Below are 15,966 nucleotides of genomic sequence, written 5' to 3'. Positions count from 1 at the left end.
ATCGTTAATCGGCTTTTAAGTAGTCTAATATTTTTCATTTCATTTAACTTAGGAAGACTCTAAAAAATATGTTGAATACGCAATTATTTTTATTACTTTTTCGTGCATATTCATTTGTTTTAAAATAGTGTTTTGTTTGAAGTCGGTTTTTCTTTTTGTTAAAATTTTATTTATTTTTTGATTTTAAGTGAAGCTGATGTTGACTAACTATTTTTTTTTAATATGGATAGATTAAGCGTTCCGTTTATATGAGTCAGAAACTACTTCGAGGACAATTTCAAAGGAAACTTGCGAATAAAGCAAAAATAGACTTTCGAAAATGCGGATTTAATACGTCACGCGGCGTAAACTACAAGGATCCCTCGAAAGAGCTGTAATCGAACTCAGCAAAAAAACTTTGAAAAAGACCAACTATATTTCGTACATCATATGACATCACATCACATACACAAAATTTGATTAAAGATAGTAAGAAATTCTGCCCCAAATCGCACCCTAACTGCGAGCCGTATAGGAGTTCCATCACTACATAGTATAAAACAAAGTCGCTTTCTCTGTCCCTATATCTTTAAATCTACGCAACGGATTTTGATGCGGTTTTTTTTAAAAGATAGTGTGATTCAAGGGGAAGGTTTGTGTATATAATACATGAACAATATAGTAAAGAAACACTGATAATTTTAGAAGTTTGCGATGTGATGTCGTAAATAAACAAATTCTGTAGTATATTTAGTATCAGTATTGCACCCGTGCGAAGCCGGGGTGGTTAGCTAGTTGATTATAATTTTCGACTATGATAATTACATAAACATAACCACATTACGGAAGGTGACTCAAATATCCAAATAACCTATAAATAAAAGATTCGACTGAGTATCGCTAACGTGCTCCTCAGAATTGTTCCGTTCCCTTCCGTTCCGTTACTTTGTCATGGATCCTGTGCTCAGAACCTTACCAAACTTTCACCAAATTACCCTTGAAGTATATATTTTATAATAAAAAAAGAATTATCAAAATTGGTTAACGTGATTTTCAGTTATTCACCTATTTGTCGCGCATATACGTAATGCAAATTTAAGACTTATGTCGTTTTCACATGGATACCATCATCGGAAAAAAAAATAAAAAAAATGGGACCCCACGGGAAGCACTACCTTTCAAACAAAAAAAAAATTATCAAAATCGGTCCACCCAGTGAAAAGTTATGAGGTAACAAAAATACAGACGAATTGATAACCTCCTCCTTTTGGAAGTCGGTTGAAAATTAAAATATATTTAAGCTCAGTAGACACTTTTACACGCTCTTTTGAATCACCATTTAACGATGTTATAACTAGCTGCTGACTTCACTCTACTAACATATGTGTATTAGTCATACGACTCTTGATCTTCGTGTTGTGTATTTTTTGCTAAACTGATATCCTCGATACTCGATATATCTCGACTCGGTTTCATCTAGTAAGAGTTAATCAGTGTGACACGCCTTTATCAGTGTCAAACCAGCGCGAATCAATTTCCCCATTTGTACTCGTTTCAACCCGCCAACGCTAGTCTGTCAAATTTGTTTTAACGTCTTCGAATTTTATTCAAGTTATTTTTTATATTACAATTACAAATTACGTTGTCAAAATATTCTTAAAAGATATTATTTGCTAGTATTGCATTGTATGTTTAAGTTAAAATATTTGTAACATTTACTTTATTGAGTCCATATAATATAATATAAAAGTAGTCGATACGATATTCAGAAATATTAGAATAGATTACACTAAATCACAATACTTAATAAAAATAGGTACATTGTTTTTTCAAGAAAACAATGAGTGAAACAATCCCAAAATACAAAACCAAATAACATCAGAAACAGTTATATATAATACATGCAGTAAGTCAATTGACTCCTTTATTTTATAAAAAGGAAAATAATAACTATAAAAGATTTACAGCAAACATTCCCTTTTGCGAGTCAAAGTTGTATCTTTTATCAAAAGCACTAGGAATCTAAAAATAAACAAGCAAGTGTTATAGCCCGTTTGACTGCAACGCAGTACACAGTCGTAAGCATCCCGTCATAACACTGTGATCGGAATTCATTCTGCACGTTAGGTTTGTTTTTGGCACAACTCTCCAGATTAACATACTCCTATGTATGAAACGCACGTGGCCTTCGCTGACATTGTAATGGATTTGAGTACTCTATGTATAAATGTACTCCACATACTGCGAGACATTCGGAACGTGACGCTTCGTTGAAAAGCTTTGCATAAATAAAGTTTCTAGTCAACAAACGACCTTAAACTATCGGAATACAGAATCATAAAAAACAAATCTTACGATTAAATAATTATTCTATTTATTTATTCAATTAAATAAATCATGTAAAGGAACAAAAAAAAACATACATTTATGGGTTAAAAATATGTGAAATTTGCGAAAGCTCCTTTAAAATCGTCACAGAGTACATTTTTAATATAATCCCCCCTGCGATATTTATTGAAAGCACGTGGCCGACTGCTGCCGACATTATAATACAGACAGCGCACATGCTCCAACATTAATAGGCAGACCCGGCTCTATTACGATGAGCTACAATTTATATCAAGGCTTTATAACGAAGTTCTTGCTTTCCTTAAAATAAATTAACGAATTGATTTATTCGAGCTAATTTTTTCTTATCAGATACGTCAATTTCAATTTGTTTAAGAAATTGTGATAGGCAATCAAATGCTATATTTCTCTATCATTTCCATCTTAATCCATGTAATAAAAATATTTCAAAAGCGCATTGGTACTATATAAAAATACTCTAGCCTACTGAAGTAAAGAGTCCAATAAAATAGAACGAAATTGACGTGTGATAAATAAAGGCTTATAGACTTGGTCGCAAGACGCGAGGTCTGTCTCGCGGGGTGCAAAAATTAAACGTCACTCAGCTATCACGAGACCGGCGAAGCAGAACACTCGGTAGGGGTGTTCTCGTTCAATTCCCAGGGCCTCAAATTAAACAATCGATCAACGCTGCAATTTATGCTAACGCAAAACTAACCGGTGCCACTCAACCAGTGCTGAGATGTGACTGTCCCGTTTCATTTGCAACACTCAACCCTACAGCAATTCTCGTTGCCAATCAAAGTAACAAACGTAATTAAAAATTCCGCTCTAAGCTCAAACTCGACGGTGCTGTGGCCGCTGATGTAATTATTGTGTGCGGAAGCAATTCGCTGTTCAGATATGTGCTGCAGAACAATGAAATAAATGTAGCCTGGAATAGAGGACACTAAATCACTATCTAAGTCGAACAGCGACTTCAATCTAAAATTCCATCTATGACTAAACGAAACTTACAGCGACGCGAGGTTAATACTCTACGATGTCAGTAGAGAATTTTGAGAGTCAAGGGCCATTCCAGCATCGTGATCGCTCGAGAGTCGTACGGTCGAAATGAAACGTCGTATCTTATTTTATGATTAGCGGCTCGAAAGCGCTTTGTAATTTTGTTAGTTCCGCCTTTCTGGTGCTGGGGGCGAGCACAGCGAGTAGAGATCGATGCGAGCGTAGCGTGCGAGTGTGAGCAGGAGAGCAATACTCGTTGCCTCTATCCTCTCTATCACTCGAACCGCCTACTAGGCAGCCATGTTGCGCTCGACCTGCGCTCGCCCGACCGCCATTGTAGCATTTGTTGCTAGTGATGTTCAATAGCTTTGCTCGATGTTATTTTATAAAACCTTTATGTCTACTGAAATTGTATTCCGTCAAAATATTCCGTCCATTTTAGTATCTGAGAACCTAAAATACATTTATAATAAACATAACGATCATCAATATTCTTATCTCTTATAGATAACATAAGTTAAAATTAAAGTAACTTCCAACTATGTTATCTTTAATGTATGTCAAACGAAGACTCCAGTATCTGGTCTTAATATTATACGAAATGAGTCGATAAAACGTTTATCGATAGATAGGCACGTGGTGGACGTATAGCCGGCTCCGGAATTAAAATGTCAGACGTGCGGCAGCGGCAGCGGCAGCGCGGGCGAGCGTGGGGGCCGGGGGCCGCGGGGCGGGGCGGCCGGTGTTATTAATAACCATAAGCCGGCAGACGCACGAACGTCCAGAGGGGCCATGCCGCGCGGTAATGAGGAATCACTAATTATATTTTACTGGACTCCACTACTGAAACAATATTAATTACATTGCTGCTTTATGGAAAAATATGCTGTCGAGTGCTTATTCGTTAATACTTTATTATCAATAAAACTCCTATATTGTTGTCTATGGACGTAGTTCGCTTAAAAAATCTATGTAGATAAAAACCAAATAATCAAACGCCAAAACGTGTTCATAGTAATATATTGAACGGAGACAGTGACAAGGAATAATGTTTTGTCTACCGAAGTTCGTTTCGTATTCCTCTACAAGAGGGCGCGCCGGTTGCTCGAGGCGGCTCTACGTTCGCTAGCCGGCCATTTATTTTGCGAATATAAACTCGTTATATTTTATTGTTAAGGAGATATATTTGTCACGGGCCTTACGAATAATTGTTCGACTTTTTATCTAAAATGTTTTTCCTTTTAATTGAATGATTTATTAATTGTTGTCTAATTAGGTTTGTTACAATAATGACTATCTCATGAGCAGAAGCTAATGAATCATTAGGGTCAGTCAAGTCTTAGATGTAATCGAACAACTTTTTTCCTTAACGATTTACCTCTTTATGTCAATCATTCGCAGCGATTGCTCATCCATTACATAACTTCGTCGATTTAATCTCTCGTTCACTTAAGTCGTCGACGTTCCGTTGTAAGTCTGAAGAGATTTTATGTCGTGTCAATGTTTTTTTCTACATAAATATCGCCGTCGTACGGCTGGTAGGTACGATTATAACAAACTGCAAAATGCTCTAGATTCCCGGAACTTTAGCGCGGCGGTTCTCTCGGTTGGAAACCTATGAAACGCTGACTGTAGCTTACATTCTCTGGTACGGAGTGGCAGTGGCGACGCTGTCGGGAATTGCCGTGTTGGATAAATTATGACGCTCGCTCCCTTTGCCATTCCCGCAAATAATACTCGAAGAATAAAACCCCCCCGCTTGCGACTGACGTGTCTGCTCTCTTTCTTCTATTAATTGGCGGACAGTGTTTCTGTTTTATACGAATACTTGTTTGTTATGATAACGTTGACTTTTCATTGTTACATTTAGTTATTTGGTTTATAAATTCATGAGGTTTTATGTTTATTTAGTATACGTTATTAAATGTATTGCGGCATAAGTGTTTTTTTTTTGTATAATATTTGGATTGTTTTATTTTCTAATTATCGGTAATGGAGAACTCGTCTAAGCACGTTATTATATAAAGACTAATAATTATCTAATGAGTCCACTAGAAAAGATTTTGTATGTTTTCGGGATTTATATAAAATTAGTTTGAATTATATCGTAGTGGATGTTTCAATTTAAATTTTATATTATTTTCGTATGTTTCAAAATTATATGTCTATTTTTGCAATGTGTTATTTATGTCAGTGCAATTCCTATTTATACAAATAATTGATTTACCTTCTCATTTATTAAATTTTCCGTAAATTATAAATAATTGCTTTTTAAACTTTCTATTTTTTGGTCCAAATTTCGCTGTAGTGTAACGCGTTTAAAATTATGTTTTAAAATGAGGGTTCAGCGCTGTAAGGTATATATTTCGGCCTTCGAGTATTAAGGTTGGACTGTAATATTTTTTTGTGAATACGTACTCGTTTAAAGTACATGTATGTTGTCATGCGATATATGTTATTTTATCTTATTAATATAATAAATGCGAATGTCCAATCACCCAGATTGCATATTTATAACAAATACCTACCTATGTCAGAATGGCTAAACGAATTTGAACGAAATTTGGCACAGATATAGATTATAGTCTGGAATAGCAAATAGGTTACTTTTATCAATACCGCCTGCAGCGCCGCCTTCCTTCCCCTCCCCTCACACGTAGAGCCGCGGGCGGAAACGTGTATTCGGGATCAACAGCATATATTATTTTGGAGAACCGTGTTTAAATTTATTCAAATGTAGGGCAAAGATAACTTTCGTATGTACCATACTAGTTGGTAACGTGACTGTAGCATTCACAATCCTCAGGGATCGAACATTAAAAAAAATACTGTAGTAGAATGACGGGTAGTTTATTAAATGCCAATTAAAACGGAGTGCAATAACTGGTACGAAATAATTCTTCACTCCGGTCACGATGATCGATAACGACCCAAAAAAAGCGTAAATACCGTGTACCGGAATAATTATTGTCGTCATCAAACAAATTCAATGTACACAACGTAAACCAAATATGTTCGTTTGTCCATGTTTCCGTATTCACTGAACAAAGGGACCAATCATACAATTTTGAATTGCATTTTTCATTCGCTAAGCACACAGATCTCCCATCCAACATCGGACTCGACAAAGTAAAATTAGTGTATTTTGCGCATTCAACTCTGTAATTGCGGGCTTGTTTTGCCTCTCACTACGTGCGTTGTTTGAAAATTTGTTTATGCCATATATTGCTTTCAACGTGCGAAATATCATTTATTTACGTTCTAAACAATACTATGAAAACGATTTCAGTCGTTTTGATATTGGAACTATTATCATTTCTGATTAGGTCTAAACTGGTTTCCAATACAACGATCTTGTGTAGTACTAAAAACATATTGAAATCCGTTACAAACTTTACTTAGTTAGGTTATTTTTACAATACAGAAGAGCATGAAGTAGGCATTTTTAAGGCTTATTATGTGTAGGACGTATACGATTCGACTTAAAGTCTTCGCTTATAAAAGTTAATAATATAGTTCATATAATTTAGCTCGAGCTGAGTGAGATATCTTTCGCGTTAAACGTTTAAGCGTCTTTGCTCTCGGAGTTTCAGCAGGAACAAAGTTTGAAGCGAGCCCGTTCGACTTGTCGACGCGGACCGTTTGTAATTACGTGCATCTACGTTAATACTGTAAAGATGTTCTCAGAACGTCGGATAAACATTAAACGAGGCTGACATTTTGAGATATTATTACTGTTTTATGTCTATTCGATGAATAATAATACGTGTAATTTATGTTTTAGATTTAATGTTAAATCTCTAATAGCCATTTATCTCGTTCCGCGGTTCGAAGTACATTATACTATGATTATATCAACAGAACATTAGAGCGCACACATGCAGTCATTACTTTTTTGTCGTTATAAATAATTATATTACTAAAATGTTATTCATCCTCAGTTTATAAAAACTAGCTTTTATTCAATTCTCTCTTAGTTGTTGAAATAAAAACAAAAACAAATAATTTACATATTTAAAATTAATTAAAAGCTTGAGAAGTAGCGTCGATGTTACGAATATTAAAGTAAGTTAATTAAAATTAGCAATAGAAATATTATTTAATACCATAATGCCTTTAAAAGCAACAGAGGTATGATAAGGTATAAAATATCACTAAAATATACAGGTAATTCTGCAAAGGTACAGTGGAGTACGAAATAATTTGATTCAGCGTAAAGGAGATAAGAAAATAATTGTTTAGTAGCGCAGACGGCGCCGGCGTCGCTCTCAATTAATATCACTCCACATGGTCAGGCTTGTTTCAGGATCACCGTTAAACCTAGAGTTGGGTCTAGAACTATTTGTTTATTATGAAAAAAAAAATGAGGATGAACAGACACTTGAAAAATGTAATCTATATTGTAGATATATTACCTTCTATGATACATAGTTAAATAAACATAGGAACAATTAGGATATATGTATATCAGTAGATGCAACATTATATCTATAGACTTTATTTTACGCTTGATAATTAAATTAAGATAATAATAATTGTTCTCAGGGCTACCCTCCACCGCCCCGGCCAGCTCAGCCGTCCACACCCAACGCTCATGATCAAGACTCCGTAAGTCAATAAAATACAAGAATTAATTAAAATATTACTTAGCGTCTAAAACAACGTTATAATGTAGGCAGAAATAAAATTTCGCATTCAGAAATACAATGTTGTCAGACAAAGGTATACATGTGAATTATATTCGCAGCCCGAATGCGACTGCATCCGAAATGACGTCGGTAAAAACAACATTAATTATAATCATAAATGTCGTGTCTTCATCAGTGCATAGCTTGCGAAAACAAGTGAGCCTCGCGTGTCTGTTTGTGAAACGACACTCCATACTCCATACACGTAGTTAGCGAGCCGTCCGCCGCGACACTTGACAATAAGCTTGTTTGCTAAATTGTGCCGCCAGCCGGCCGACACCCGACGCGCTGGAAAAGCAAAACCTACTCCAATTTGTGTAGGCGTGAATAATTTTATTTATAGTCCACATTGTTTCCACGCTTAAAAAATGAAAGCAATTTCCTATGCAATGACGAAGGAAATCGAAGCGCGTTGTTGTTATTTATATTGAACATATTTCGCAATTGAATTGGACGCCTCCACCTCAACGCAAAGGGTTCGATCAGGATTTATATTTGCTTGTGAAGCGTATATCGTCCTGCTATTTCATTAAGCGTAGATCAAAGCACGCGCCTCTTTATTTGAGAAACACAGCCGCGGGCGTACTTCGACGATAACAGAACTGCATTACAAATGGAACGATAAAAAGAATTGTCAGTGGCAGTTGCAACCCTAACTCATAGGGCTGGCACATGACTAGTCGCCGTGACGCATAAAACGTACACTTTAACATCTTTATTATTCTCGAGGAGTTCTTTGTATGAATTTATTCTTTGGGTCGCAGTTGGTTGGATGCGGGCCGACTGAATAGGAATAGACCCGAGTCTTGTTATTTTAGGATCCCCTATCAGTCACACTAAGCCCTTTTAGAAGTGCTTAATTTTTTTCCGTTCTAGTCGCACAATATTCTAACTAATAAAATAGAATTTCATTCCCAACCCTAGCGTACGATATTTGTAAAGATAGAGCGAGTTTGTTTGATGTTGATTGATACAGTTAGCCGAGCGCGTTGTCTCGCGACTCGTTCGGGGGAAACCAAATGAGTAGAATTATAAAACCGGGGCTCGGGCTATGTGTCGCTTTTTGTAATGAATGTACCGAACGTTCTGCCGAAATCGAGGGGACCGCTCCTTTCTACTGTAGCGAGTGAGCGCGGCCCACTGCCGAGTCGTCGACCCTCGCGTTTCTGTTTTGAACGAAATTTCGCCGGAGAATTTTATTAACTTTTTATACTCCTCCATAATTCCAACGTGATTTTACGGTTTGAGAACTTTGCTCAAGATATAATATACATTTTGCCTAATACAGCGATTTTTTAAGTCTACGTCTAACTAGATTACTAAGTCTTGGTTTAGTTAGCATTTAACAAGAATAATAAGTACATAATTTATTATTAGAACTATCATACGATTTGGGGATATAATAATTATGCAAAGAATTAAATTTTATCTTCGATATACTTTCTGAAATCTTAAGCAAGTCATTCAATTCGAGTAACGAGTTAAGGTCGAGAAGGGTCCGATTCGAATTATTTATTTATGCAACTATACGTCGGGCGGTGAATGACAGCTCAAAAGAAATATTATGCATCCTAGAAACGGCAGGGAGGTTTTATAAGAATGTCTTTTTACAATGCTATTCATTAATGTCACGAAGGGTGCACTACGTCGTGTTGTAATTGCTTTAGATGTGCAGGAAGATATATAATAGATGAAAAAGTACACAATAGTTCATTCTACATACAAGACATTAGGGCCGTAATAATGTCAGAAAATATTCCTGGCGTAATATATGTAATGTTAAATGTTAAATAGAGTTTATTAAAAATAATGGTTCCACTAAAGTGCATCGAATGAATTCGGTAGTCAGTATTACGTTCATTATAGCCGTAATTCGTTTAAACATGGCACGGTAATAATGTCTATAAAAACTTACGTAACAGTAACACTAAAAGCATTTTACGTAGCAAAATGTACCAATGTAAAATGCGGGAGACAGGGCCGCTCGCTGCACGTTCATAATAAACGAGATTGAGTAGAGCGGTGGAGACGCAAATGAATGACGGCAGAGTACGTAATCAGCCGACAGCCGACCGGCGACCGGCGACCGCTCCAGTGCGAAAACAAAACAAAATTTTTATCCCAAAATTTTTAGATGAAATGTCATCGCGTAGTCGAATGCATTTAGATTATTTACCGTTGCGGATCAAACGTTCTGTGACACCGATAAAAGATTCCAACGAATGGAACACGTTGCCAGCTGATAGTTACATTGAAAGGTTTCTTTGAAAACATTCTCTTTGTGTTTTAGAATTTATTTTTTCCGTATTAACGCTTATACGGCAAATTTATAAACACTAATAATTTATAGTATGTAACCCTATCCATAGTTGCGAATTAAAGGTTTTCTATATTTAATATTATTAAAAAAGTTTTTAAAGCCATAACTATAATTGAGTTATATATACATTAGTTTTTTTTAATTAATTTTGTTATAATTATTGCTCAGAATAGAACGACACGTAAGGGCCTTTGATATTTATTACGAATTGTTAACATTAAATGGAACGGGTGAGTAGGTACTTTGGAAAGAGTTGTTTTTAAAGTGACGAATAATGAATCCCTCGATGATAAAAGTTTATCGCGGGCGTATATTTTATTTGGTCAGTCGCTCGGACATGGATGGAGTGGCCGGCCGCATTCAGCTCGAATGTAATTATTGCGGTCCGATTTCGATAATGCGCCGCGAGGCCGAACGCGAACGAAATGTGGTCGGGCACTCGTTATACTTGCATTTTAATAATTGATACCGCTCCAAAAACAGATAAAGCATTCTCGTGTTGTTTCCCTCCGAAAATACGTCAAAAAGCACTAATGCATTAATTACAAAGTATTGTATTTATGAAATATTCCGAATGATGAATGCATCCAATTATTATTTTGATAGATAATTATTGTTTGTTTCGATTAAATTTTCAATTGAATTTACCTGTTATTAAATAAGTTTTGTTTCGTAACTCAGACAGTCGTATAAATGTTTATACGGGATGTAGAGTCCCTAATAAAAAGATTTACCCCAATTACAGGGTGCGTAGGTCGAGCAAAGTGGGCGGTATAATCGCGTTGTAAAAACCTTGGATCGCCGGTAACGAGGTTGTAAACTGGACCCGTCCCGCAACCATACGAATCGTTTCTTAATAGCCATCCATATTCACGAAATCGACTCGCTATCTTGATTTACATACAACACTGTATCAAGTCCATTTAAATTAAAACGAAGTCTTGGTTGTTCAGTAATTTCCTTTAGCAAGTTAAATAAAAAGCAAAAAGTATGAGTCACAATCGGAACTGCAAATGCGAAGTAATTAATTCTCCACAAAGTACTGTCATATGCTGTCATAACAAAACATGCTGCGTTTTCCCGACTAACGAGTTGTAGAACCATTACAAGTTATGTAGGACGAAATGTTAAGAGAGCCGCAATGAACCGCTGTAAAGTACGTGGCCGAGCCGCCGAGCCGCCGAGCCGCCGAGCCCGTGTCGAGTAAGCGTGCTCTGTCGCCTCTGCGGTTACTTTGTTAGCTAACTGCACGAGTACACGCTTTAATAATGTCTGCATTACCATATTTTGTTCATACATACACCAACGTTTATCCATCAACCTAAGCTAACTTGCAGATTATTACCGGCTTACGCTAAACTTCATACATTGTTCGCAAAGAGGGGTTATAACGAATACGCGACGTTAAGTTTTATCATAGAGTGATATTAAACCTTATACGAATTGTAAAGATTATTCAAAACCCTATTGCACGAATGCTCACATCGGATATATTACGATAACCTCATGTAACAAACGTGCCTACCATTTCCTTCTTCGCAAACGATTCCATGTTAAGGTTGTGCTTATAAAACGACTTTAATCCCTCAAGAAAAGCAATGGTCCAATAATAACGCGCGCCAGAAACCTGCAATATGGATTCTCATTAGATAAGAGTCAGTGGGATAGACGGCGAGATATAACTTTTATGGTAGTTAATAACATTAAGGTGCGAACAGGTGAGGGAAAATATATTTTCGTGACGGCGTATTGTGTCGACAAGGGCCGTTTATGACATCAAAGAGGATCCTATCGCGGGCCCTCGCTGGATCGTTATTGTTTTAGAATGCCTACTCTAATGTGTATGTGTTCTGTTGCCGTTGTCGTAAAAGGAACCGTTTTACGGCGACCCCACGTATTCGAAATGGGGCCGAACAGTCACCGTTCCGGGTGGTCGTAACCTGAGACCGTCCCACCTTACTTGTTCATGAATTTTCATAAACTAAACAATGTAAGCATCGATTGCGCTGCCATTTCCCAGTAATATTCAAGTATCAATCTCTCTGAAAGACGATTTAAAGTGCGACATGTTTATGCATAAGTTAAGTTTTTAAAGAAAGGGTGCGTGGGCTTTTTATTACGAGCAGAAATGTTTGCTGTAATACATGGAACGATTAAATATTAAAACGAAGAAAGATCCTGTTCATTATATTTTACGTTATGATAATATAACATGCCGGCCATAACTACACACATACAATATTATACAGTATGATATTCAATATATATATATATTATTAATAACCTCTAAATAATATAAAATAATAGTAACATATCGAATCGGTTGTACTATTCATTTAAGTGAATCCTGTGACATGGCGATTCAGAAATACATCTAAATGCCTGGAAACCCTTTGTTTAGATACGGCGAATCTAGATTTGATGGCTAATAATGATGTTCTTTTCTCGTGGTTATTATGACAACTCTGGCATTGACCCCGCGACCTCTGTCTGACGCAACGAGTGTCACCGCAGCCATCAATCACGAGCCTGTTTGTGACGTTTTGCGAGCCGCCCGCAATTCCCGGCCGGCACTAACCTGGCCCCTAACTTCATATTGTCTAATTTACGTCATGACAGGTTACAACGCAACGAACGTTCATTCCGGACAATGTAGTTTCTCTAATTAAAGGTTTTGTCAACGTTTCCGACGCTGCCTTTAATGGGACATCGCACGTTTCAACACTAACATTATTGGACACATGACAAATTAAATTGTAAACAAAACGTTTAATTGCTACGTAAGTGAGCAACTAACTGTACAAAGTCAGTTCTGTGAAATAAATTTAAAACGAACACTTATCAGAACAAGAATCGTTTACATAGTCGACAAGTTTTAAAATCTCCATTTTCTTGCAAAGCTAATGATTTTATGTAATACTTTAACTCGTGAATGTGATTGACTTTCTGAATCTATAAACCGTGTCATAGATTAGGGGTTGATTGTTAGATTCGGGATCAATATTCAACAAGTGAATCGTACTATTCACGGCAGGATGATGTCATTTGATTGCGATGAACGAGCACGCCTCGCGTTTGCTTCGTGACCGTCTAACGCATACCTAGTCGCACTTCATGCTGAACAAACGTGTGCATTCTTGAAGCGAACAGCGATGCGCTTTTTATGTTGCATCGTGACAAATATATGCTAACGAAACCTAAGACCAATGATGTCAATACACATGAAGAGAGCACAAAGTATCGGTCTTCTGAAACTACGATTGATTACATTTGACATTCGACTCGTGACCGAAAGACACTTGAAATTATATTTTCAAGTAATAAAAATAATTTTTATCAAGTACCCATCGATCACATACGTTTGACCAGATTTTCGACCACAATGATGAGTTACAATGATCAAGTAATCATCATGGAATAACTTAAAAACTATATTTAAAGCTTTGAAAAAAATATTCAATATATTATAGGCTTTCGATGCTTTAACAGTAGTCCGTCAAACATTTTTTTTTTAAAATGATTAATACACTTAAGGTGCGGTTTCGCAAATGTTACAGTTGGATTATACACGGCTGTTTATTGTTTCACAGTTCATATTATTTGATCTTTATGAACCTATTGCTCCAGGTCTTACAGTCAGAGCGTGCAGACTTTATGTCACATGGTATAACTTAACTCAGCAAAATAATATAGGTTCACATGGAATAAATATATTTTTGCATCGGAGTTCTTAAGACCGTTCAAACATATAGACCAAACTAGAAATGTATTCTATTTTATATAATGGATTAATCTTTGATTATTGAGGGACAATTTATCACATATTCATCTCATTTGGGTCAGAAATACGGTTTTATTTTAAAAATTTAATGTGTTTAAATTATAAATTAGACGTAGGCCATTCATTATGTAATGTGATAGACTGAAAATATCTTGCTACGGAATGTCTATTTTAGTTACAGTAAATACTTATTTTAAGAATTATAATACAAAATAATAAATTCAATGATTTATTTTATGTAAGCGACAAAAAATCTTTATTTAAAATTATTTCAAGCATTTACACTTTTTCTCGATTGAATAATAGCTTTTGAAATTTCTTGTCAACAAGTAAAAATATTTTTTATAAACTTAAATCGTCGAAAGATATTCGGCAAGGTTTTTTCGGTGAAACTATAGTTTTTGATTAATAGTGCACCCGTAAATTTAAATCGTAATGATTTTATTTAAATAAACATACTTATCGTGATGGTGCCAGAAATAAAAAAATATAGCGGTCACATCGAATTCCTAAACACAATAAGAAATAACAGAAAGGTTTTTCGTATTTCTATAAAAAAATATAACAAATGGTCCTTTATTGGACAACTTTGAAGTTTCGACCTTCAAAAATCAGCATCGATTACTTGATGGGTAAAAAGACCACATGATGTTCGTGTTCATGTAGTGGTTATGAAGTGGTTATGAAGTGGTCATCACTGCCCATATACACTGGTACTGTAAGACATCATTTCTTATCATTTTGACACCTATAAGCCACCATCCTAGGCAACTAATATGTTATGTCCTTTGTACCTGTTGTTGCAATGGCTAACTCACTAGTATTTCTAATTGGCGGTAGAAAGTAGTCAATATTTTTATAAAACAGTAAAACAGAACCAGCTGGATCTAAAAAACTGTTTCTTTGGTCAACTTTAAATAAAATTAGCATCATTACTTTTTAGTTCATTGGAACTGTATTAATCAAATAAGTATTCCTGGCTTTTATAAAATTCAACCTCTAAAATAATTAAAAGGGGGTAGCAGAGATTCTCCAAAAAATTTACTTAAAATTTGGCACGAATACTTAATGGTATAAATTAATAAATTAAATTAGTAATGTAATATGCAAAGCCCGTTTTAGTATATATGATAAAGAGATCAGTGCCGTATTTATTCATTTTTCAAAAATATTTGAATTACAATAATGAATAGTAATTTTAGTAATGTTTTTATAATTTACTACTTATATCTTGTTTTTGCTAAGTTTTGGAGCGGAACTACTGATATTATAAATACTCTTTCATGTATAGAACATGTACTGTGTACATCTGAATGAGAAGGCGATGTAGTCTACTTATAAGTCGCATACACACATGAGGAAAATTGTTATAACGATCCCTTTCTTGTCATAACGATACCAGATAAACGACAACTTTGTCAGATTTGTGATTTATAAAAAAACGCATATCTCCTCTAAAACTCTTTTATCACAGAAGTCATTTTTGGTTTTAAAGAAACGGGTGACAATCGCACAATTGTATTAATGATTATGAAATTATATAATAACATATAAATTTAGGAATAGAATTTGTAGGTCATTAATTTGAGATATATATTATTATAAACACGATATATACAATATTTGAAAAGAAAATTATACAATGACGAAACAATAACTTGGACTTTGCGGTAGGAGTACGACGGAGAGAACACTAGGCGGGATACATAATGTGTTAATGTTTAATTTCAAAGAAACAGATTATTTTAAACAGAGTAATATAAGTGTGTATGAAACACGCTAGACTTAGGTAAACGTAACCGCACAAATATCACTTAATTTTATCGCTAATAACCTACTCTGTA

General features: G+C 35.4%; 1 protein-coding gene across 12 annotated transcripts in view; it reads left to right on the top strand.

Annotated features, from left to right (window-relative positions):
* LOC124538925 (trithorax group protein osa) overlaps window positions 1-15,966 on the top strand; it is a 93,578-nt gene that overhangs the window by 37,441 nt on the left and 40,171 nt on the right. For all 12 annotated transcript variants that reach the window (XM_047116192.1, XM_047116191.1, XM_047116189.1 and 9 more), the window contains exon 4: window positions 7,879-7,941. In XM_047116192.1, the coding sequence (XP_046972148.1) occupies window positions 7,879-7,941 (63 nt within the window). The remainder of the gene's footprint in view (window positions 1-7,878; window positions 7,942-15,966) is intronic.

This window comes from Vanessa cardui, chromosome 21, assembly GCF_905220365.1.
Source record: "Vanessa cardui chromosome 21, ilVanCard2.1, whole genome shotgun sequence".
In the NCBI taxonomy this organism is placed as follows: domain Eukaryota; kingdom Metazoa; phylum Arthropoda; class Insecta; order Lepidoptera; family Nymphalidae; genus Vanessa; species Vanessa cardui.
This window is presented reverse-complemented; position numbering and strand designations above follow the sequence as displayed.